Source organism: Peromyscus eremicus, chromosome 23 (genome assembly GCF_949786415.1).
Source record: "Peromyscus eremicus chromosome 23, PerEre_H2_v1, whole genome shotgun sequence".
NCBI classification, from domain to species: Eukaryota; Metazoa; Chordata; class Mammalia; order Rodentia; family Cricetidae; genus Peromyscus; species Peromyscus eremicus.
The window spans coordinates 22005348-22032360 of NC_081438.1; the positions used below are offsets into that span (position 1 = coordinate 22005348).

The window sequence follows — 27013 nt, forward strand, 5'->3', positions numbered from 1 at the left end:
AAGGAAAGGATAGGGACTAGATTTTGAGCTCTCTTGGTTCTGGGACAAGGGAAGAGGCATGTCTCTGGCACTGTCTTGGGCCAAAAAACAAAGTCAGCTAGTTGCTACTCACCCTCTCTGAGCTAGCAGGTTTTCACCTCAGCTTCTGACTCCTTCATCTTATTGATATTAGAATGACATAGACTTAATTTAAATCTCCAGATAGCAGCTGCAGCAGAGCGACCCCAGAAGCCCCTCCAGGCTGAGGCCTGAGTGGCCAGTGGGGGCAAGAGACAATAATTAAGATTTCAGTAGATTCAGGTGTAGCTGCTAAGCCGACAGAAAAACATCATGCACGCATGTTTGTGTGTGAGAATGTGTATTTGGTTGCAGGTCCTCTGAGAGGCCAGGGGCATTAGAATCCCCTGGAATTGATGTCTCAGAAGATTGTGAATGGCCAGACAATGATGTTGAGGACTAAACTTGGTTCCTCTGCAAGAGCAGAACAATACATAACTTCTATCACTGAGACATCTCTCAGCTCCCGAAATACAGTTTTAAATCAAAGGAGTTCTATCCTACCCTACCCTTCTCAACCACCTGTTCAAGTTCCAAAAGTTTTGGGGTCCTGACTTCCTAAATTTGGAGTTCCTTTATTGATTCTATTTCCATTTTCAGGTGTTGAACGGTTTTATCCATTTCTTTCCACTGTTTGTGTTTTCCCATATTTCTTTAAGGCATTCACTCATTTCCTCTTTAAGGATCTCTTATCATACACATAAAGGCTGTTCTAAGGTCTTCTTCTTGTGCTTCAGCTTTGTTGGAGGCAGCTATGGTAGGGTTGCTGGGCTCTAGCGGAGACGTATTGTACTGGCTGGTCTTCATTGTGGTTTTTTACACTGGCATATAGGCATCTGGGAGTGAAGATTGTAATTCTAGGTGTTAATATCTGATCTTGTGTTTTCTACCTGGACGTTTTCTTCCTTAGCGTCTGTTTCCTCTCTGGTTCTTAGGAGAGCATACTGACTGTGCTGTCTGGTAGGGAATTCTTCTGGGGTCCTGATAGGTGTGGCCACTGGCTATTCCAGAAAAACAGAGTAACACTAGGCATTTCTGTTTTGGGGAGCTGACACTTAGGAAGGGGGAAGAACTGAGGGAATGAATTCACAGGAAGCAGGAAAGCAAGGTGCTCCACCAGGGTATGCTTAGTTAGTACTCTGTGAATGGGGGCAGACAGTGAGGAGAGGCCACAGCAGAAGGTCTGCTACAGACCTGGGGATGAGACTGGGATTTGGGCTTGGGGAGGAATGCAGGGAAAGGTGAGTATCTTCCATTAGCCTACCTGCTTCCCTGGTCAGGGTGGCCTGTGGGTTCCCAGGGAGTGCCTGCTGGAGTTGTGGACTTGAACAAAACAATGGAGGGGATGTTTGGAGGGGAAGATATATGTGGTCCACAGGAGATGGAGGAGAAAGACTGGGGGGGGAGGGGTCTCAGCAGGTGGTCTGCTGCAGAGCTAGGGATGAGACTGAGGAACTAGAATTGGAGGAACTGGGGGAGAGATAAAGATCTACATTAAACCAGAGTAGCCTGGGGGTTCCTGCTGGAGCCTGGAGCTGCAGCCAAGAGCAAGGAGCTGGAAGCTGAGATACAGCAATGACTGGGGGATGGATTTGGAGGGGAAGATCTGTGTGACCCACGGGGGATGGGTAAGGGAGGCTGCAGCAGGAGTTCTGTTGCAGAGCTGGAAATGAAACTGGAGGACTGGATTTGGGGTAGAAGGAGAGGTGAAGATCTGCAGTTAGCCTACCTGCCTCCATAGCCAGAGTGCTCATTCCTTGATTTTTTGCAAAGCAAATGAAATGCCAATTAACGTTTTGAACGAGATTCTGAAGCATGAGTTAAAATGGTTTGACTGCAGCTCATATTTCTTAACAGTCGCTCCAGGTACCTCCAGGCACTTAGCTATTACAGCAAATTTATGAGAGAGCACCTAGCAAAGTTCATATGTCCTTTCATTATGAAACTTCAATCCCAAATTACATTCATGTTTCAAACACTCCGGTTTCCAGACTTCTGTTGGCTCTGCAGTCACACTGGATAAATACCTGTGTGGTTTTTGGCCTAGATTTTCACTCAAAACTAATTAGCACGTCTTCAGAAATGTGGCTGGAGCTGGATTTGTTTAATCTAAGTTTTCCATTATAAGTCTGCCTTTGTAAGGTAATTTCTATAATAACCAATATCGCAGGGTGCTCCCAAGACAGTGTTAGTCATACTAAAATAAAAGACAAACCTTGGGTAGCGGTCCCAGCAGGAAAAGGCATTCACTGGACACGCTGTTCCACCAGGAGAGGAGGAACTACATCAGAAGGCTCCTTCACCTGGACTTCCTGCACCAACACGACCCTCTCTCTAGGTGAGGCCAGCATGTAACACCAGCACAGTGTGGTGCTGCCTTAGATATTTCTAATAACAGCTCCAATTGGAAAGATAGGTACCATGATCAACCTCTGTTCTTGGAATTAGTCATATGTCTGCAGTTTGCAATTTACAATGTCAAACAAACATTCTACCATAGTTAATTCTATGTAGTAATTTTTCCAGAGAGGGGAAAGGCTCCTACCTAACACTCAACACCCATACAGGGTTATCAGGAATTTCCAAGCCCCACAGTTATACCAGTATGCATTAAGTTATAATGTATGCAATTTGGATTCAAATTTCATCCTCTAAGGTGGAGCTACACAACACTATTTCCTAACCCAAACAACTGCCATGGCATCATCTGTACCAGCTTACAAAAGACCATCAAGGCCAGGCTCATTGACTATGGATTTGTTAATATTACTGTATCTCATAAGATGGCTGTATGATTATCAAGAATGAAAAAGGAAAGCTGGAAAGCTTAAGCAAGTTACAAGTGTCTGAGTAAGGTATGTAAAAGGTCAAAGTTCAATACACTGATGTAAAATCTCTACTTAAATCACAGGAGCTATTGGTCCACTTGCCATCATAAGTATGAGGATGGCTTAAAGAACAAAGATGTTCATCTAATCGAAGTTTAACTGTTCAGTTTTGGCCCAAGATTTATCTAAATATTAAGGTAGTTAAGAGTGTCACACTGGTGTACCTAACCTTCTGGTTTTCACTAACTGTATTTAGGAGCTATACTAAGATGGCCAGTAGGATTAAAAGAGAGAATACCTTCCCCTGTCCTCCAAAGTCAGGTTGACCACAGAAGACGATAAGGCATCTCTCAGAAAGTTCTGTAACAGTGGGGAGTCTTGTTCTGTTCTCTTGTTTAGAAAGGCTATGGAGAGCCCATCTGGTGAGCTGTACCTAGTGTCCAGTCTACAAAGAGGAGGGTCAATACAGAAGAAAATTTCCCTCCATGATTTCAAGCCATGGTCAAGTGAGGCCTTTGAATAATTGCTAAAAGGCCAGCTAGAGGAGACAGGGGTTCCTCTCAAGCCCATCTGATCCTGTGGACCAGACCCTCAAGTGACCCTGACAGTAAAACACACACACACACACACACACACACACACACACACACACACACACACAACAGAAAGTATAAGTAAAGAAGAAAATGTTTGGTGTGTTTCTGTAACAGTTCAAAGGATCACATACCCTAGATATGAGACAGAATTCCATACGAAACGTTATTCTGACAACTATTTTTCACTAAATGTTTGTACGTTTCGATTAGAAAAAAATAAGGCTTACCAGACACAAAATATCACGAACTTGCCTCAATCCCAACATCGTAGTGTCTACCTACTGCCAAGAGAGTCATGCCCACGACTAATTTCAAAGGGTTGAATTTTTTCTCTCCCTCACTAGAAGCCACCTAGTTTTATTTATTTATACAATCAATTGTTTATACACAATCACATTGATTGTATAAACTTCAACAGCCATGAAAGTGCCCAAAAACAGATCCTGGGTTCATCATTCGAGACCAGTCCTTGAATAGTTACTGCTACATGAGACTTTCCTGAGAAAGGAAGTCAGATTCTGGCTATGCTAAAGTAGCCTCTAGGACTCTCCTCTACTCCTTCTGCCCCTCTGCTTGTACAGCAGGGCCTACAGACGGAGCTCCAGATGCACTGCCTGCAAGAATTCTGTCACAGTACCCTGAGCTCGTCACAAGAAACTGCCTCCTAAGAGTCACCTCTCTTGGCAACACACCGATGGGATTCCACAGACCCCCCACCACCAGGAAGAAGTAGTTGGAGAAGTTATTGCCCCCTCCCAGTGTGTGGTGAACTCTGAGAGTAGAGTGATATATCAGAGTACCCAGGAACATGGGTATGTGAGGAAAACTAGGGCAGACTCCCTGAGATGGCAGCTTCTTGTTCCCCAAAGATGTTTTTATGAGAAATGTCAAAAAAGCACAGGGGTGGGTATCTAGACAGGACAAGATGGGAAAAGGGGACACAGGGGCTTTTTAAACTACTCAAGGCATTTTACGTTTAATGGGCTTTTAACCTTAGGCTTCTCTCATCCTAAAAGGATAAATCTGTTACTTTTCCTTTATCCATGCCTTGATCTTCTGTCTTTCCTCATCATTGAATTTTTGTTCATGCCAGGGACAATCATTTCCTTGACAACAACCTCCATCACCCCTATTACAGCCAGTCTAGCTGAATTAGCAAGCTCCTGGGCAGAGATACCCTGTCTCAATAAAGAGGGCAGTGTCTCCTGAGGAACGATACCTGAGGTTGTCCTCTGACCTCCATGTATACTTGCAGATATATAGTCATGTATCTGTGAATATCAATGTGCATCACACAACCACTGCACGCACACACATAGGCACACACGCATACATGTGTTCATATAACCAAATGATGGACTCTCACTTGCTTTAGACTACTTCCTCCAACACAACTCACATTTGAAAGGACAAACAAATTGATTGAACAAATATTTAGAACTCAGAGTTCTCCCAATTCTCATCAACTTTTCATCATGGCTACACTGTTTTTAAAACTTTTTTGTCTTCTCGGGGCTTTAAACTGCACAGTACTAAATTTTGAAAGCAGAAATTCCTATGGTCTAGAAGTTAAGATATATAAGAAAAAAATCAGAGTTTCCTTAACGCTAAGGGAAGGGTTAAGTTTTCGACAAAAGCTCTGTGAGGAGTCATAATTTGGCTAGAGGGTTAGAAAACATATAGCTTTGTATTGCTTGGTGGTTACAGTGTGACAGTTTCCCAGGTAAAGAAGGAAGGTCTTATGGAGAGGTACTGTTTGCTCTCCATATGCCCCCAAGTCAAAGCAGCAGTAAACTGCATCCCCTGCCTCATCACCAGTTAAAGCTAACGCGTCCAGTGTCTGCTCACACCATAGGTACTCAACAGCTCTACACAAGAGAATCATCACCTAGCTAAGTGTTGTAATGAGCTATCCGACAAGGCACACGGCCACCCACCTCATGAGATTGGCTCTACCTGTTTTTCCACCATGACGGGGCCTGTAGACTATTGACATTCCCTCATAAAGGGAAGAAGTAGGGAATCACAGGGACCGCACCTGAGACTTCAGGCAACTGGCAGCCATTGTATATAATTTGGCCCATTTACAAGAGGTCTCTAGGTTTATGGAGGTACTAGTGCATACAGGTTGGCAAAGGCTAACTAAAGAAATGCTATCTATGTGGCCATGGAGAAACCATCAAATATGCTAAGTGAAAGTCTTCCATTGCTGCCCCTTTCGGGTCACCCATACTACTGTAAGCAACGCCAAAGTCCCTAGTTCCCGAGGTTCAACTTCGGTGGAATTTGAATTTGGAGGAAGAGGGTAAACACGGTTCATGTCTTTTTCAAGGAGAAAGTTTTCAAAATAGCAGGTTGCAGAGACATTCAACTATTTTGTGTCACAGCAATTTGCTCCTTTGATCAGATTTATTTCTTTGCTCTTTTGAGAACTGGGGACAGTGTTGTTCAAACCTGCAACCATTTGCCAAGGCAGTTGCTGATCAGCTCTCTTCTAAGACAGTATGTATTTATCCTTAAAAAACATAATCCAGCAAATAAGCTAAGTGCCAATTAAAACACTTTCTTTTGACAGAATGGAAACATATCACAGGAGCCGTGGTTTTATAATCAGACAAGGGAAGGAAAAGCAATTTGGTTTTAGAACTACACCTTTTTTCCCCTTCTCTCTTAAAAGTATATAATTGCACTCTCAGAGAGAAAAGATTAGTTGCCTTCAACAGACTCTTGGGGAAAAAAAATCCTATTATTTCCTCTCTACTAAAGAGTAATGTCTTCCATAATTACAGGAAAGCCATGTATTAAATGCCTGCTCAGGAAGTAGCACCCTAATAGAATGCAAAGTTAATTCACTCTCCCCATGTCAAGAAGGAAGACCAGGTCCTCACTTCTCATGCCCACTGTCATCTGTAAGTTTTCAGACTGTAACTTCCTCAGCCAGAGGCACTAAAGGACAACCCACTAATGTAAAAACTCTCCTCAAGGCTCACTCTGAAGACCCCTTCCACCTGAGACAGTCAGATTCAGTCACTCTACCTGCTAGGCGTCCGAAGTGACTGTGATATGTTTTGGCATCTAGCTCAACACAAAAGCAAACGCACCTACCATTCTTTCTGAAGTATTTTAACAACACTGTGTGTGGGGGCGGGAGGAGGATGAATAGGGGTTTGTGGACTTGCTGGACTGGGTTCTTTTCCTTCTACTATGTGAGTCCCCAGCATTAAACATGGGTCACTGGGGTTGGCAGTAAGGGCCTTTACCTGTTGAGCCATCTCAATGACCTCCATCTAGTCCCAGAATTCTAAACATATTGTTGTACCAATCAATGTTCACACAAGAGAGGATACCTTACCCTACAAATGTTTCTCCTGTCATTTAAACGTCTTCACAAAGCCATTACTCCAACATACACACTGAAGGGGGACTGTCTTTCTGTATGCTGCGATTATGTGTTTCTCTGATTGGTTGATAAATAAAGCCATCTGGCATATGGCAAGGCAGCTTAAAGGCAGGTGGGAAATTCAAAGAGAGAGACAGGAAGAAAGCTGAGAGAGACGCCCAAGGAGCAACATGTAATGGGACTCAGGTAAAGCCACGGAACACGTGGCGATACATAGATTAATAGTTATGGGCAAATTTAAGATATAAGAGCTAGCTAGCAAAATTATATATTGGTACTGTGGGACCAGACAGCTCGTGTTGAAAGCCCGCGTGGCAAGGTGTTCCCTGACAAGCTCCTTCCTCTCTTGCACCCATGATTTCCATCTCTCTAAAGTACACACATAAGTACCTACGAGGCAGGGTTACTGCATGACTGTATATCTATGCTATACACTGGAGGACTGTAGCACAGTGACTCTGGACTGTGTAACTACAGATAAATAATACTACTGACAAGTGAGTATGTTAGTGCCTTGGGTCATATTTGAAGATATTCTGATACAGGCCTTCTGGGTTCTCACCGACACCCATCACTCTCCGTGTCTCTACACACGAATGTCCTTCACTCCCTTTATGACATCAAGCAGCCCATTCATTCTATCCTCTCAGGGCATTTTAGCTTTCCAAACCTCTAACTGAACGTCATCACTCAGAATACACTTCTGAAGTTATACACAGGGGACTTCCAAACCAGCCTGCCCGTGATCAAGCTGTAAAGGTCTTACAGTAAAGATTCCATTGGCTCACAGACAGAGGCTGAGGTTTGGTGTCTGGTGCAGAACATGAGATGGTTGTGATGAACAGTGAGGTTGTAGAACCAGTGTGTTCTGTGCTCTCAGATCTTATACTCTTCCCAGAAATCTCTGCAAATGAGAAATGGCTCTGGCAGCCCCTGTTCTGTCAACTCCAACACCTCCTCCCTCTGCTCCTTTTAAATGACAGCCAGTCCCACCCAAGAGCCTCTCTAAAAGCAAAGGAAACACACACAGAACTCCGGTAACTCTACAGGCACTAAAGCAATGCTGTGAAGAGAACAACTTGGTTCCTCATTATCAATCCAGCTCCCCTGAGGATTTCCACTGGCAGAAAGGCTCCCCCAATGCAAAACGCTGTATCTGCTTGTGGATTCTTGTAAGCTAATGGTTAGCAAGCCAGAGACCACCCCCAACCACGAAACTTCTCTTAAACAATTACAAAGACCATCCTGGGGTCTCAGGGTTATGGAGAACAATAGAGGCACACAGATGGGCACACTTCAGGGCACTGTCCTCCCAAGTGCCACAGTATGAATTTCATGTAAGGGCTTGCCCACACACAGACCACATTTTTAGCACACCAGAACCCTGGGATGTCCGATGGCTATGACCAGTTTCTCCAAGCCACCTGTCCTCACCATCAAGATCTCTACAGAAGCCAGACCGTCTGTACCATGTGGCCAGCTCTCTGCACCAGCAGTAGTACATGAAGCTCTGACGTGCAGCAAACACTGAAATGAAACAGTGGCAAGGCTGGAGTGACAGTCAAGTACAGAGAACACACCCGGAGTGTGACCCTGTTACGGAGAATCGAGCACACAGCTTTCTACTGCATCCTCGTATTGAGGAAACTGTCACCCACTGAGAAGTGCAGAGGCGCAGGAGGGAAGAGAGGGTCCGAGGAAAGAAGAAAGAGCCAGGCTTGCTCACCTGTCGCAGTCCCTTCGGCAACTTCTTCCTCTTCCCGAGATGCTGGCAGAGGTTACGGTCGTTCTCTCGATCCGAGCTGTAGTGGTGTGGGTGGCTGAGCCGGCTCTTCTTGGAGTGAAAGGACAAGCCATTGGTGAGAGCTTCTCGTTTCTTCTTGGTCAGGGGAGTCTGCCGCTTCTCCGCGCGTTCCTGAGGCTTCACTGCTACATCTTTCTGCAGAACAGAAGAAGAAAAGGACAGGGAAGTGGTGGTTACACGAGTATCTCAGGTCATAGCCTAAATGCAGACTAGACAGGTGAGGATAGAGGGATGGACAGAGAGACAGTGGTCAGGTTTCCTGAATCCCTAATGGCACCACAGATACGTCCGTTCTATTCCTCTGTGCTGGTGTGTGCTTGTGTGGCGAGATGAAGGTATAGATGCACATTTGTTTGTTTGTGTGTGTCTGTGTCTGTGTTTATGTCTGTGTGTGTAGAAACTAAAGGTAAATCTCTGGTATCTTGTCCAATCATTTTCCTTGTTGTCGAGACACAGTTTCTCATTGGCCCAGGGTTTGTTTATACAGCAATGCTGGTTGAGTGGCAAACCCTAGGACTCCTCCTCTCTTTGACATCCTAGTGCTGGGTGTGAGCGTCACCACATCCAGTAAAGCTCCAGGGACTTGGACCTGGCGGGAGCAGTGATGGAATAAAGACAAGACAGCAAACGAACGCACGGTCTGGAGGGCTGGAGCTGAGGGCTGCCCTGTGTATGGCCTGGGTCTGAAACAGAAAGGCCAGCCTGTGCGAGGACCTGAAGGCAAGTGGTACTATAATCCCTTGAAAGAGGAAAAAGCACAACACTGAGCAGCAGGCTCGAATGACCCCATGGCTTCAGAATAAGGCAGGAAAATAGTCAGTGGTTAATATTTGCTCCCTAAATACATGAATACAAGTAGTTAAAACAACTAGACCCATCCGGAACAATATTGGGCTATGAGTGTAGCTCAGCTGGCAGAGGCACTTGCCTACCACGCATGAGAGCCTGGGTTCCATTCTCAGTACCACACAAAACTGGAAGTGATAGTACATGTCTATAATCCTAGCATTTGGGAGGAGGAGACAGCAGAATCAGAAGTTCAAGGTCGTCCTCAGCTATATAGTGAGTTTTAGCCTGGGCTCCAAGAGAGCCTATCTTACATGAATAAATAAGAATCAATTTGCCTCATACATTTGGTTTCTTGGGAGACCAGGCCTCCACTCATACTGAAAATTACGTCTACTTTCATACAACTATAAATTAATATGTATGAGATTGTTATATTTTTTCAAAGCCATTTTATTTTCCTCTAACATATTAATCAAGGCATTTCCATGACTCTGCAGATTAGCTACACAGAGCGAGCAGACCCCATGCCAGGACATTAACTTTCCAGAGACCTGATAAGGTCTTAGAAACAGCAGTACACTCATCTTTTCTCCAATTAATACTGAGATTCTCCACTCTAGAGGGTGCAGACAAAATAGGACAGAATCTGTGTCTATGTAACCATTTAAGAGGGGACTGATATCTTTTTTAAAAGTTTTTCATAATATAAAAGGCTTATGCTTCCAGACATTAGAGATGTTACTTCTCTCTCCCATATATATATTTATATATAGATACACATTACAATATAATTTATGACTATATAGTCTCTTTATTGCAAATCTTGAATAAACCTGGCAACTATTTGTTCACTGTATCAATAAACATTTATTGAGTGATTACTAAATGTCCAGTACAATAATTGCTCAAGTTTTCATCGACTACTTAGGAAATGGCAAAACTGTCCTATACAAATAAAAGAAGTAAGCACAGGAGGATAGGGAGACGGATCACTTGCTGTACAAGCATGAGGACCTACACTCAAATCCCTAGTGCCCACCTAGAAAGCAGGGTGTGGGGGCATTCTACCTTCTAACCCCAGTGCTGAGGGTGCGGCACATAAAGGAGGATCCCCACGCTAGTTCCGCATGCAGAGAGAGACCCTGCCTCAAGAAAGTAAGGTGGAGAATGAAGAGCAAGTGTGATGGCTACTCTTGGCCGACAACAAGACAACATCTGGAATTAAGTAAAACCCAAGCAGCTGGGTACACCTGTGAAGTATTCTTCTGGACTGAATCACTTGAAGTGGGGAGGCTCAACTAAAAACGGGATCTTCTGAGGTGGGAAGATCCACCTTGAATCTGGGCCATGCCTTCTGGTGGCAGCTCACATAAAGAACATGGGAAAAGAAAGTGCCTGCTCCTTGCCTGCCTGCTTGGCCTCACTGTCACAGGCAAGTCCACTCTGTCCAACACATGACAGCCTACTTCTTCAGGATTCCACCATACACTGAAGGCCAGCTGAGACATCAAGCTTTATGGACTGAACAGCTACTAGACTTTTGGACCTTCCATTATTAGACAGACTTTGTTGGACTAGCTGTACCACAGATGCTAAGCCACTCTAAGAAATCCCACAGACAGACACATACATACACACATACATACATACATAGACAGACAGACTGACAGACAGATACAGATAGACAGAACTCATTTTCTAAGTTCTGTTCCTCCAGAGAACCCTGATAAATACAGTATGACACCCACTCAATGTCCTCCTCTGGTCATACACATAGAAGAGAAAAGGGATGATAACAAACCACAGAAAGGCTGATTATAAACCAATCAATAAAATATAATATAAACCTATCAATATTCACAACAACTACATGACTTCATGCACGAGCAAATGGGTACATCAACTCACCACCAAGGTTATCAGTGGCAATTAATATAAGAATTCCCATGAAAAAACACGGCTACTCTGAACACTACTGCCACAAGAAGGGAAGCCATCTGGATTATAAAAAGAACATTTGGGGATCAATGAGCACCAATTCCAAAGGCTTGTTAATTCGTTAGTTGACTAGGCAAGCAGTTGCCGAGGGAGACAGTCCATCAGAATTACCTGCAGTGCTTTTATAAAATGACTACACTTCTCATTCTGCAAGGGAAGCATTTAGAAAATGAATGGAAGGTGGCAGCACATGCCACTTGAAAACATGCCACTTGGCAGAAGGATTATTGTAAACTAAAGGTACTTGAAAATCAGCAGATTCAAGAGGGACACTCTGCCCTCTCTTAGCCAATAGAGAAGAAACATCCCTACAGCGGGGAGGAAGGGATGATGAGTAGGAGATGTCTGGCCCAGAGTGGGAGAGCGGAAATTCAGAAATGGGGAGTCATGGTCCAGAAAAATGTGCACAAACACAGCTGGGGGGAAAAAACTCGTACCTCCTTTAATATTCCCAAGATTTTGGATATGGCTCTAAAATGGCCACCCCTATTTATTCACTGAGAAAACATTCAGGTTGTATCACTTTTGAAGGGGCTTTGTTGTTGTTACTGCTGTTGTTTTGAGACTGTCTCAAGGATCCCAGCCTGGCCTGAAACTGACTGTGTCACAGAGGATGGCCCTGATTCCTGATCCTCCTGTTTCCACTTCCTAACTGCTGGGAATACAGCCAAGTGCCCCCATGCTTGGCTCCTCCTTTGTTTTATTTTCCTTTAGTGGCTGCTGTTTATGGGTAAACTACATGTCATTCTCCTGTTAATCTATTTTAGGGCAATTTAATTCCCAGGCTCAGACAAAAACCCTAAGAAGCCAGAGATAAATTTGCCCCACCTGGGGCAAACCCTAAAAGAAGGCTGGAAGTGAGAAGTCTGATAAATCTGCTTATGGGTATTCATTCATTTTCAGACACCCACACAGCAGCAGAGGCCTGGCTGTGAAATGGAAAGATTTAGACACATCTGCTGGCAATAGAGGGGGTAAGTGCACAAGCCATGCACAAAGGCATCAGTTCTCTGAATGTTTGAAATGATGTGATTTTTAGGTCACTGGAGATGGAGGGCGGGATGACAGGAGCACATCCATTCAGAGCCTCAGACACTGATGAGGCAAAGCAATTTCCCTCTCTACCGGCCCTCTTCAGAACAGGTGATCTTATTCTTGACTTCCCCTTCTCCCAAATTACAATCTTCTGCCCAAGGCTTCCTCTGCTCCTCCTGAATTTCAAAATGAGAAGGTTCAGTGTTGTGCAAACTCGGGGAGGCTAACAGATTGCACACGAGGCACGATGCAGGCTGAGGGACCCCATTTGCTGATTACAGACGGAGGAGAGATGATGGGAAGTAAGGACACAATTTGCCTGCCTTGCAGAAAATGGGTTTTGGAAAGAGTACTCTGTCTGATGTTTCCAATCACATTAATCCGAGGCCAGTCGTAACTGGCAGAGTGGCCGTGAGGTGTGTCTCTATGTGTCCAAGTGTGAGTGCATAGGGAACATGGGGAAGAGCTGAAACAGAACATCTGCTCAGAGATACCAGACGTCAAGGACTGTTACACTTGCCTTTCTGTTGCTGGGACACACACCATGACGGAAAGCAAGTCAAGGGGAGGGTTGATTTGGCTTACATTAACTTCCAGGTTGCAGTCCACCACGGAGGGAAGTCCAGACAGACTCTAAGTGTAAGAACACTGGAGGAACAAAGCCTGCTGGCTCCATCACTGGTTCATGCTTAGCTGGCTTCCTTACACAGCCTAGGAACACAACTACCCTCCGGAGGCTGGGCCCAACTCCATCAATTAAAAAATCAAGACAACCCCTAACATTATGAACACAGGCCAAGCTGATCTAGGAAATTCTGCAATAGAGGCTTCTCTCGGATGACCTTAGGCTGGGTTAAGTTGGCAATTACAGCGAAGTTGTACAGCAAACAAGAAAGTGGTGTGTGTGTGGGGGGGGGGGGGATGAAGAGACGCTCTTCTGGTCACCATCAAATGACATGAATGGGTATTTTCCACTGTTTCAGTCTGTTGGATTTTTGGTAAGGTTCCTATGAGACACTAGTCTTGTTTTCTGAATGGGGTTGGCAACTATCTATTCCATCGATGTCCCCGGGGAAAAGAGCTACCAAGGTCTAATGTGATAAGTGAAAAAATTTTTTATTAAAAAGTTCAGTGCTTTCAAAATTCCATGTCACTATATTCATATTACTCTCCACTTCGGAGTTTTAAACAAATAAAGTTAATGAACAAACTCTCAGGGCCTCCACTTTTCAGTGACTGAATATATGAAAAAAAATGTTTTAAATATCCAGTACAACATTTAAAAATTAATCTCAGCTATGTACAGTGGCACATACATGTAATCTCCAAACTTGATACATGGAGGCAGGAGCATCAGGAGATCAGTGTCTAAACGTGACCCAGTGCTCTCATTCATTCATTTATATACATATATATATTACACACACACACACACACACACACACACACACACACACGTATGTATGTCTTTAAATATTCATATGTTTAAAAAAACCAGGAACCTGTGGAAAAATGTTGATGGGGCAAGCATTAGAGCTGGAGTTCAAATCCCCAGCACCAACCAAAATGCCAACCAGAGATAGTGATTGACCTGTAGTCCCAGCAGCCAGGTAGCAGAGACAGGATCCTTGGATGTAAAGTGGGTAGTTAGCCCAGACGAATCCACAAGATCTACACTCAAGTTAGAGTACCCTGCCTCAATGGATAACATCTTCATGTAATCAAGGAAGACACTGTTGGCAAATGCCCGTACATACATGAGCATGCATGCCTATGTGCAAAGACATTCACATTCACCAGAGGTGCGCGCGCGCGCGCACACACACACACACACACACACACACACACACACACACACAAGCATCTCCTTAGCCCCCAAGTCATTATGCTTGCTATGTGCTACATACTCTTGTTGTCTGTTGGAAAGACCCAAAAAAGATTCCCAAACCGAAGCTGTTCAATCAAAGCAGGAGAGAAATCTATGAGTATCTATCTACTGGGGGTTAGGTGAGGACTTGTCAGGATGCTCTTCATGACCGCCGTTCACACTGACCAGAAGTGCATTCCTTGACAGTACCTAAGGCTAAAGACACTAACCAATCGAAAAGGAGGCAGGTGCAAAGGGGCATACTCATGTACACCGGCAGCCGCTAAGAACACAAATGTGGTTTTCATGCTGCTGCTGTTTTTTGTTTTGTCGAGAAAGGGTTTCTCTGTATAAAAGCCCTAAGTATCCTGGAATTGACTTTGTAGATCAGGCTGGCCTTGAACTCACACAGTGAGTGCTGGGGTTAAAGGCAGTGCCTGCCATTCTCCACCATAAATGTGATTTAACAGAGAAGTATTTTTTATTTTTAATTTATGTATATGTGTGTGAGTATATCCTATATTTGTATAATGCCTTGCTAGGCCAGAAGAGGCCACTGGATCCAATGGAACTGGAGTGACAGGCAATTATAAGCCACCCAACATGGATGCTGAGAACCTAATTCTGGTCCCTGGAAGAGCAATAAGTGTTCCTAACTGCAGAGCCAGCTCTGCAGCCTTGGAAATGATACTCCTTTTAGCAAATGGTGGTGAAATACGCTAATGGCATGCAAATACTTTTAATCCACACGTTGATCTGATTGGAAAAACTATCTCTAAATAATTGTAAAACTCAATTAAAATTGTAAAATTTCTTGAGGTAAACATCATAGAAAAATTCATATAACCTCTGGTTAGACAAAGATTTCTTCGGTATGGTACCAAAATTACGATCCATAAAAAGATAAATGGACAAGTCAAAAAATAAAACTTATGTTCTTCAAAGCCCATTTTGAAAGTTGGAGAAATTGCTTGGTGGTTAAGAGTGTGTACTGCTCTTCTAGAGGACCAAGTTTGGTTCCCAGCACCCATATTGGGTGATTCACAACCACCTGTTAAGTCCAACTCCAGGATAACCAATGCCCTCTACTGGCCTCCACAGGCACCTGCTCTCTTGAGAATATACCACCCCACTACACACACACACACACACACTATGTATGTGCCCACTGTTAAAACAGGAAGACTTGCAATATTACAGGAAAGTATTTCCAAAATGTTTCTCTGTACACAGAATACATTAGCAATTCTCAAAAAAAAATCCATTAAATGTTTTGCTTTGATAAGAGATTTCAACACATAATTTCAGGTATCTAAAGAGGAAACAGACAATGGAACAATAATTAACTCCATCATATTTAGGTGAACACAACCTAAAATCACAATGAAATACACATATAATAGAACAGTTGGAATAAGAAACAATGGAAAGTGTGGGCATGGACAGTACATAAAAAACACTGGCTGAGGGTGTGGTACCATCATAGGGGGAGTGAAGAGAGAATGAGTGGGGAGCTAAAGAGGGAGAGGCAGCAGATGAGAGGGAGAGAAGAGGGGAAAGGAAGGGGAGAAAGGAGACACAAAAGCAGACACCAAGTAGCTCTCCTAAGCTTAGTTATAGGATGAGAACACATCTATCAGCTTAAGTGAGATTTCTGCACTGAGAACTGGAAACGCCAGCAGTCTCTCATTCCTATAGATAATTGAGAGTTGGCTGCCTTTAGCCCTTAACACACTCGAAGTGGTTGAGTCCCTGGCAACCAGATGCTATTGCTTAAAACAGTTTAGGCTCTCAGCCCTGAAGGATTCCTAAAATTGGATTACAGTCCCTCCAGATAATCTGAGAAATACAGCATGACGAAAAGGAAACCTAAAAAAAAAAAAAAAAAAATTAACTCCTCTGTAACAAGCAGCACTCTGCAAACTGAGCGCAGCATGACCAAGGGCGGAAAATCTCATCAGTGAGGGTTTACGGGCAAGAATATATACAAAGAGCCAAAGAAGCCACGCGAAAAGAGACCGGGGCAAGCCAGAGGAACAAGGGCACACCACACAGTCCTCAAACACCTCTGAGGGCAAAGCCAGACTTCCCACCTCCAGAGAGCAAAACACTCAGACTCCCATGGGGTTCTTGCACACTCCCACCTAGTCCACTACAGTAATATACATCTGAAAAATGTGTAACCTTAATGACACCCTGGAATTAGCCACTGTTTGATTTTATTGTATTGTTTTATTTTGAAGGTACGGTCTCATGCATTCAAAGACCAGCCTTAAACTCACTATGTAGTTGAAGATGACTTTGAACTGATCCTGCTGCCTCTACCTCCCAAGTGCTAGGACTATAGGCATGTGCTTCCACACCTGGTTTATGAGGTACTGGGAATGGAACTTAGGGTGCTGTGGTGCCTGCTTGGCAAATACTTTACCAGATAAGCTACATCCCAAGCCTAAGTGTTTTGTTATAAAGGATTTGAAGATTTCTTAAGTGACCCTGTTAGGTTTATATAGAATTATTCTTGGTGCTGTGACCACATACCAAACAATATCAACAATACAAACACTGTGGGAGGAAATGGTTTACTCCGATTCATGGTTTGAGGGCACAGTTGACTATGGGAGCAGGAGTGGGAAGCAGGGGGTCACACTGCATCCACTATCGGAAAACAGAGCAGGATGAACACTAGCCAGCACCCGGCTCCCTTTCTCCTTTTAAGTCAGTCTAAAACTCCGGCCCATGGCAACCTGTTACTCACATTCAGGGTGGGTCTTCCGAGCTCAATTAACCCAATCTGGAAACTCCCTCCCAGACATGCTCAGTGGTGTTTCCAAATCCACTCAAGTGACAATAAAGATCAACCACCACATCTGTCAAGCCATTAGGAAGTCATTTCTGTAACTTCCTACTTTCCAGAACTACAGCCAGTGGAGTTGCACAGGTGGAAGGGGTGCAGAAAGGAGAGAGGACAAATGTGCAGATGGCTCCTACTCCATGAACCATCATTTCTCCAATGCATTTTAATTGGCTTCTGGGGGGAGGGGGAGAGGGAGAGAGAGCAATGCGTGTGTCACACATATAAATCTAGGGTCCTTTATCAGGGGATCTCTTATGCTCTTAAAATTCCCTAACGTTATTGCCTTGAGAAGCTATTTATCACACAGAAAACGCTCAGTGAATGCAACTTGTAGCTCATGAATTGGGAACTTCTTCCAGGTAGTGTTTTCCAGCTCTTTCAGCAACTGAGATTTCTCTTATCTAGGTGCACTTCAACATGCCTTTACCCTAATTGTGCTAGGACTGAAGTTACAGATAAGAATTTGCCAAGTCAAGCCATTTCTAAATATAAAGCAAGGACTATTAAAATGATTTTTCATACCCAGTACCATTTTTATGTCTGTCACTGAATAGCCTACTAACTTTATACAGCAGACAATCATTGTGATTTTATAACTGAAGGAGCGGAAGCATGGGAAGCAAATGGCTACTCAAAGAAAGACCATCAGTGATTGGCAACACACTCAGAAGTTCCCGTAGTTTATAGCCTATGTTCATTCCCAAATTCTGGGTCATTAGTAGATCTACTTGTCAGGTTTAGGAATATGTACTTTGGCTTGGACAAAACTTTACGTGTAGTTTAGCATTACCATTACAACATCGCAAAACCATTCGATGCAATCCATCATCTATTTCCCTCCACACATGTCATTACAGAAAGGCTATGCCTCCTATGTCAAGACCCGAACTCTTCCTAACTCAACTCAGCAACAAACAAATCCAAACAGAAGGAGAGGCTTTGGCTTCGCGCTGAAACGGACATTTGATTCCAGTGGTGAAAATTAGGCATTTCTGAAAATAAACACCTATACAAAAGCTCAAGACACTGAGTCCCAAACATGGTCCTGATGTGACTTGATAAATATTACTGGGTGACAGCGGCTCTATAAATACCCACAGGGGCAAAATGTAGACCCCTCGACCCCATTAGCACACATTGTTAATGCCCCATCACCAAATGAGACACAGAGAGATTCTTCACAGAAAGTTCTCCAAGTCCTGGAGCTTGTTTGCACAGTCCCAACCGGTAACTCTATATTTGTTTTCTGCCCCCCTTTTACCCCCAGGTCTTCTATTTCAGGACTTGACAGACAGAATTTTGTTCCTTTAACATCACATAGGTAGAATAAAACTGAACTACGGGTTTGCATTGGAAAAAAAGAATTTAAAAACTATTGAAGAGGCACCAAGTGACCTGAGACCCACAAGTGAACAATGCCTTAAGATGTCCCTGAAATGAAAAGAAACAGTCGACCCTGCAATTAAGTTAGATGGACCAGCCTTCCACTTCGTACTGTATGATTTGACAGAGGACATACAGTGTCAGTGGGCCTGAGAGCAGAACATGCTAACTCTAAAGCAATTAGCTCATATACAGAGGACCAGACTGTCTCCATGTTTCTTGGGACAAGCTGAAGGTTTGTGTCTTTACTAAGGCTTCCTACAGATAGATTTTGTGATATTTAGATACTTATTGATTCTATCAGATTTGATCATGGAATCAATCTTTCCCTTCAGAGGCTCGGGGTTAATGGCAAAGTTTATTAAACTGCAGGCAGTCATTCAGAAAAGATCGATAAAGACATGATTACAGGGTAACCAGAGGATTAAACTCCAGATTTATCACAAAATTAAACTGAATTAAATGTTCCCTGATAGCACTTGAAATGCTGTCAATACTTTTAACTCATAATCTATGCTCTTTCTGTGTTTACCTAATAGGCAATAGGGATGCCTGGCTTGTGAAAATGACTGCTACATGAAAACTGGAGCCACAAAGGGCTGTTAAAAGTATTGAGAGTTGCTTTTGGAAAATTCCTCTGTCATAGGTGACCACTCTAACTTACTGGAGTTTGCAGTTGCCATGCACAGACACCATTCTGTGCATTCCTAAAGTCTATCAGTAATACATCCTCACAGGCCCTACATGTCTATTTGAAACTGAGTTCCAGGATTATATATTATTTCCTACTATTTTCAGAAGGAAGCTTGTGCCATGATACCAGTCCTTAGTCCCATGGGGAATGAGGACCGGAAGATGTCATCAGAATGCTAGGAAATCAAACGACCCATTCCCATCCTGGGAAGATGCATCAATGCCCTGGCAAAACCAGCCAATTCCATTAATAAAGGCGAAATCGCAATCCCAGCTTCTGAAAGGTAACCACTCCCTGAATGAACTGGCAGCTTCGCATACACATGTAAGCAGTAAGGAAGTCAATACACGGGACAGCTGTTAAAGCTGACATCAATACCACAGGGAGTGAGGGAGAGCAGCTCTGCAGGACCCATGATGATAAAGGCCAGGCCTGCTGTGAGGCTAGGTAGGGATGCACATGAGCCTATGCAAAGGTTGCTCAGGAAATCAATTTGGGGACAAAAACTGAGCCTGTAATGTAAGCTGTATTTTAGATGGAGGCTTTCTATTTTTATGTAATGCTTTTACTTTGTCGCTAGGATACTCCATCCTACAGATGGCATGGACCCACCCCTGGCCTACCTTGATGGCCAACAGGCTCTGTTGGCTTCTAATCCAATGTGAAAGTTATATTGTCACACAGAAGAAAAACTAGGCTGCAATCAAGACACTAAGCTGACAGCAAGCCCCCTGCCACTCTCTTATCCCCTCCTCCCCAGCATACTGACTGTATGAGTCATTACTTCCTTCTCCAGCATCACCAAACCTTACACCCTGGAATGTGCTGAGGGCTGGCCCCAGATGTGTTTGCCTTCCTTAACAACAGCGGCACCCTGCCTGAAGGAAAACACTTGGTCTCCATCATCTCCGAACTGGAAGCTGCATGAAATAGGCAAAGTCACAGCTTCTTGGACTCACAGCGATGACGCTAAGTTTCCAAGAACATCCCACATCAACGAGCCATCCCAAGGAAATGACAGCCTCACTGCTGCTGTCCTGTTCCCCAAGGCACTCCCTCTGTCTCTTTACTCGTTCTGGCCCTGCCCCAAACTGGTGCTCTGTGGTAGTCCTTCCAGATGCAAGGACTAACCTTCCCACTTGTTCCTTTGTGACCTTGAGTAAAACTCCAGTCCCTCCTATATCATTTTTCTCTTAGATAATATATAAATTCATACAATGCCTGTCGAGATCAAAGTTTTATTACTTTTTTTTAAAGGCTGGAGCTGTGGTGGGCAGCAGGGTGTTGTTTAGTTCAAGCTGGCCTGGAACTCACGATACATCCAGCAATGAACTTGACCTTCTGATCCTACTGCCAGGACGGCCCTGGTGAGCATTGGGAATTCTGGAATGAGCTACTACACTTGCTTTATAGGGTGCTGGGAATGGAATTCAGGCGTTTATGCATGTTAGGAGTGTACTCTACTAAGGCAGCCACATCCATGGACCCAAAGCTATTCCTACTAATTAACTGTCCCAAGGCAATATGGGCAGTCTAAGGACCTGATGGAGATCCACATCCTCACAAGGGTGAGAAGGAACGAGAAGCCTAGAGGGATGTCTAAACCCTGCAGTTGAAACTCATTGTTTCCAGACTTCTATTCTGTGTGCATGCTTGTTTGCTTTTAAATATAAGCAAATCACTTAGCCTATTAACTTGAAATAATACAAACAAAATACTTTTAAAAATCCTTCTTTTCAAATACTCAGATCATATAAATTTCCAGCGTGGCTTCTTAAATCGTCTGTGATTTATGGGACACACAAGAAAAAGTTCACAAGAAAAAGAGAAAGAAAAGTGGGTGGGTATGGGATATGGCACAGAGGCAAAAAGGCTTTATCCTGTGGAACAGAAAGATGGAAAACTTCCGGAAAATTTGAATGGTGGAGATTAACAATTTGTACTCTTGATGGATCAAACACTTAAAAGGCCACCCTGCTAACTATCCCAAGAGAGAGGCAAGAGAGAGACCTGAGAACTGTTGCTGCTGACTCTACCATTAATCTCCTCTCAACTGACTTAATCCTGCTGGCTTCCCCAATGAGACGTTTCTATTTCCAAAAAGAAAATAGATGCATGTCACAGTTCAACACGGGGGTGGGGGTGGGGGCGGGAATCACATACATGTTGGCTTCTGGGAGCCTGACAGCAACACCCACACCCACATACATAACACAGTGGGGTTACTGAACTCCACCAGGGAACCCGACAATCCTGCACCTGGCTTAATGGAGAAGTGGGAGATGGGAAAAATGGAGGGGGGGGGGTAACCCTCCTTCCAGCTGAGCATTGACACATACAGTAGAGTTTGGGAGGCAACTTTATGTGCTCTTAGTAGTAGATTAATGAATGTAATTACCTCGCATTGTGGCTGTGAATGCTGCAAAAACTATAATTTATAGGGCGCTGTAAAGTTCTAATGTGTTTTTATGTCCATAAGCTGCTTAGCCATAATCTAATGCATTTGTACAAGAACAGCCTAAGTGGCTCTCAGCTGAACAGTGAACACAAGTGTCTGAACCTTGGTGATTCCGCCCGTACGTCTTTATAACCCAGCCCCGTGTGGTAAGCATCTGAGGAAAACAGCTGCTGAATTATACAAATAATTCCAGAGACAGTGAAAGGCTCTCTGCCTCTCTCACCAGAAGGAACATTTCTGGCTGACAGAGGACTGCAGGCTTTAATTAAATGCTGGAGTGGGTTCCCAACACACATTTGGTAGTTACACTGTCTTTCTCCACCCTCTCTCTCCTCTAGCCCCGCAGCCCCTCAACGCCTTTCCAGAGGCAGGAAGGGAAGTGGATTGAGGCTTAAAAAAATGTAAAGGGGAAGAAAAATCTTTTAATAATTACAAAACATCTTCCACTTTGGAAAAGGCTCACCATTTCTGGGTGTTCCCTATTCTGTTACTGTGTTCGTAAGCAAAGGCAAGGATACCTTAACAAGTCTGACACCTTCGGCAAACTGCCCATCAAAGCCATCAGCGGGCTAAAACATCTTAGGGACTCCATACCCACAATGAAGTTGAGGTGGAGGGTCCTCATGGCAGCTAATGCTTCTAGGCGCTTACTACCTGGTAGAATCACATGCCTACCACAACCACAGGAAGAGGAACTGCTAATTCATTTTTAAAAAAACAAATGGCGATGATTTATATTGACAAGGAAAGTGCTGGAGACACATTCTTACTCCAAAGCATGTGACTTAACCTTTCCCTCTTCTGTAAATAACTGACAATGTTAGTATTTATTCACAGGGTAACTGTAAGGAAGTGCATCTCAACCTTCCTAATGCCACGACCCTTTAATACAGTTCCTCATGTTGTAGTGACCTCCAACCATACAATTAATTTTGATGCTATGTCATAACTGTAATTTTGCTATTGTTATGAACTGTAATGTAAATATCCGTGTTTTCTGATGGTCTTAGGCAACCCCTATGAAAGGGTCGCTAGGTTCGGCGCCTCCCCTCCCCCCCAAAAAAAATCCCAACCCACAGGTTGAGAATTGCTGCTGTAAGGATTTAATGCCTTAGTTCACCGAAAGTGTACTTAGAACGATGTCAGGACCTGCAGCGTATTCATGTTTATTGACCATGATTATCATCAGTGCTCTGGGAATCAATAGAATATGATCATGCTGGCAAGAGAGGAAAAGCAGAAAGCTGCCTATATTTTTCTACGAGCAAACACTCAAGAGTTTTACATGTCGAGAGTGGAGAGTCCTGTGACTGATGTGGAGAACACAGTGCTGACGCGAGGAAGCAGTTGCACAGGGGACTGTACCTTCAAACACAGACTGAACAAGCAGCTCACTCTTAGCAATCAGAAGGCCCTAAGGGCAGGTGCGTCACAGTGATAGGAGACACCCCCGGCTCATCCTCTTCAGAATCAGTACAAGTCAATATTTTGGATCACGGAATAAATATTGGGATCATATTAAAAGACAACTTACAGGAAAACATAAGACATTATCTGCCCCCACTCCGTGTGTGTCTATCCCTATGCACTTGGAGGTACACACACGGCGTGTACATAAATGTAGAGGCCAGAAGACAACTTTGAGTATTGGTTCTCAAGCACTCTGTACCTTCTTATGACAAATGGGCTTGGCTGGACAATGAGCCCCGATGATCGCCCGCTACCACCCTCCCAGCACTAGTATAACAGGAGTTCATCCTCATACTCAATTTTATTTACTACTGTGTGGGGATCAAACTCAGGACGAGCTATCTTTTCAGCCCCCGAGTTAGAATTATCTTAAGAGTTGCTAGAGGAATTATTAGTACAGGGACACAATGGCAGTACATCAGCAACTGTGCAGGGATAAAAACGCCAGCTCAAAGACACATACACAGGGTAAAATAGTATAGAAGCTAATACATAATTGACGTTCTTCCTAGTTAAAAACGCACTGCTTCCCTGCATTCATAAGATGAGTAATGTGATTTGGATTCAATTAAAAAGTCTAATCTGTCCAAAGGAAGAAATTCTACCTCTCACAAAGCACTGTAACTGCTTCAAGCCAGAGGGACCTCTATCATCTAGATCTGGGGCAGTTATACACCCAACTTGTATACAGAAATGCCAGTTAAAAAGTAGATATTTTGTATATTAACTCCTCAAAGATTAGTTTGACTCTAAATGTGAGCACTGGTTCCTTTTAGGATACAAACTAAAAAAAAAAAAACAAAAAACAAAAAAAACCGTTTCTTGAACAACATGGCTGTTATAAGCATATGAAAGCTGGATTTGGATTTATGGCAACTCTGCTCCTGGATCTGCCCGCTTTCTGCTTCTTATCCTGAAAATCCCCACAGGCAGCCTTCAAGGATCGCCTCCTCTTTAGCTGTTGCAACCTTGACAAGAAAGTCACTGGTCACATAGGAAACACATGGGAAACATTAGTTCCTCACTCAACTAGCCACCACCCTCCTTGAGGGCTTGCTCAACTATGGAAGAAGAAATTTAACTTGTCTCCTTCACAGACTCTCCTTGATCATGCTCCCACTTTCTATCTCAACCTGTCATGCTTCCCAATCACCTCCACATACATATCTATCTTGCTGTTTCCTGTAAGACACTCCAGGGCGCCATATTGCTTAAAGCGAACAGTAGCAGCTCCGTGTTCCCACCTGCCATGGCATCACTCCTCATTATGTCTCACACATAATCCCTTCTCTATCTGTACGTCCTGGGAGGTAATTTCTCCTTTTCAAGCTCCGTGCATTTTCTGTGTACACAAGTGTCTATAAGATGGTCTACTAGGAGTTATGAGCACATAAAAATGTCTTTTTAAAAATGTTTTCCATCTCATTCTTCACCGAGTTCTAATTTTGTGTCTGTTTTACGACCTATTAGTACAGCGTATGAATAAAAATGCACAAAATAAGGATTTTTTTAGTCTATGTTATGCAGCTGAGAAGAGAACACTACCAAATCAGTGCAATAAAGGGCAGGTGAGAAGACCCGAGATGGTAAGGGCAGCTCCAGATGGTAGGGGCATGTGTTGCCAAGCCTAACGATGCCTGAGTTGGGTGGAAGGAAGAAAGCCAACAAGTTGTTCTTAGACTTCCACATGCACACGATAGTATTCACACACACAAAGTAAATAAATAAAGGTCATGGGAAAGTGTGGTGAATTCTGGCTTGAAATACAGAGTAACGATCCAAACCTTTCTCCATATTACAATACTCAACGCTTTTAGCAAGACGTCACTAATCGATTTAGTTGTATAGAAAATACATGTTATAAATCACAGTCTATTTCGTAAAGAGGCAGAAAATGGTGCTCTGTGAGAAAGGAGACAGTGTTCTGTAAGAAAGGAGAGTGTTCTGTGAGGGAGGAGATGGTGCTTTGTGAGATAGGAAAACGGTGCCCTCGAAGGTAGCAGAGGGTGCTCTGTGGGGTAGACAGGAAGCTCTTTTGGTAGAAAAGAGTACTTCTTGAAATGGGAGCGGGTGCTGTGTGAAGTAGAAGAGTGTGTTCTGTGAGGTAAAAGAGGGTACTCCATGAGATGGAGAGGGTCCTCTCTGAAGTGAGAGGAGGTGGTGCTCTGTGAAAGAGGGTGGATACTCTGAGATGAGAGAGGAAGCTCTGTGAGGTAAGACAGGTTACTACGTGAGGGGGAGAGGGTGCTCAGTGAGAAGAAGATGGTGCTCTGTGAGGAAGAGAGGGTTCTCTGTGAGGGGAAGAGGGTGCTCAGAGAGGAGGAGATGGTGCTCTGTGGGGAAGAGAGGGTGCTCTGTGAGGCAGAGAGGTGATGCTCTGTGTGAGGGAAGGGGTACATTCTTTGATAGAGAGGTGCTCTGTGAGAAGAAGAGGGCGTGCTGAGACGTGAAGGGTGCTCTGAAGTAGGAGAGGGTACTGTGAGAGAGGGAGAGAGGTGTTCTATGATGAGGAGAGTGTACTATTATATAAGAGCGGGAGGGTGTTCTGGAAAGGGGGGAGGGAGGTGATCTATGAAACCAAACTCTTTAAAGATTTGGCAAATGAATCTATCACATACTTGTAGAAATAAATCACATTTATCATTGGTGGCAGAGAGCTTCCTTTCACATTTATATAATGAAGACTTTGGAGGAATACTGGACATCTAGCTAACAAGTCCCAAGATATTGGAGGGCAATCACCAAACACACCAGTTGTAATACCACTAACCCACTGATTTCTTTTAAAGATAACTTCGGGATTTGCTTACTTGAAGAGAATTCTGTATTGAAACAAAAAAGAACGATGTGATACTAATTACTAATCACCACAAATATTTCTCTGGAAACCAAAGAAATCTAAGTTGATCCTGTCACTATAACCTGTAGTCAAGACAGATCTGTGGGACCTGCTGTTTAATTGAAAAGCTCAAAGATGTTGGGGTCCCATGGATGCCAGGTTCAGGACGACTGAAAAAAAAGAACTAAATCCTCATTTCAATCGCGGCCTTAAGGTTGTAATCAATCTCAGATCAGCTGGATAGCACACTGCAACTATCACCAATGCCACTTCTGGGACACTAATTCTCAAGGAGACAGCTGTCTCACAACTTAGCAAGTCACCCAGGGAGCCATGTCCATGCAATGGATCCCCTTTTGTATGAAGCACTTAAAAAAAAGAAAGAAAAACAGTATTTGGAATATTAGGTATTTTTGACAGCTTGCACTAAATTCTTTTTTTTTTTAAAGTGTGTGTGTGTGTGTGTGTGTGTGTGTGTGTGTGTGTGTGTATGCACACACTCACACATCTGTAGAGAGCAGAAGAGGGCATCAGAACCCCTGGAGTTGGAGGTAATTGATAGCATCCAGATGCGGGTTCTGGGAATTGAACTCGGTACTCTGGAAGGGTAGCCAGTGCTCTTAACTACTGAGCCATCTGTCTAGACCTGATCCCTGAATTCTTAATTCTATACAAAAGACAGAAGTCTGGGCTGTACCGTTATTGAAAAAAACAATCTGCACCCAGACATATTTCATCAGTGACTACCAGCTGTGAGTGTTGGTGAATGTACTCAGAGACCTGAGTATGGCAATACTGAAAACAATTTCCATGTCTCTCCACCTGGATAATCACATAGAATGTCTGAGAAGAGTCATACCAACTATATCCCCCACAAAGAGACCCATCTCTAGAGACTTTGGGTCCAGACATCAGAACTGCTGGTGGAGAATAATGCTGTT

General features: G+C 43.7%; 1 protein-coding gene across 1 annotated transcript in view; it reads right to left on the bottom strand.

Moving 5' to 3' along the window:
* The window catches only part of Auts2 (activator of transcription and developmental regulator AUTS2), a 1127676-nt gene that overhangs the window by 829196 nt on the left and 271467 nt on the right, over positions 1–27013 (bottom strand). Inside the window, exon 2 of the mRNA XM_059248932.1 lies at positions 8608–8820. Coding sequence (XP_059104915.1) covers positions 8608–8820 — 213 coding nt within the window. The remainder of the gene's footprint in view (positions 1–8607; positions 8821–27013) is intronic.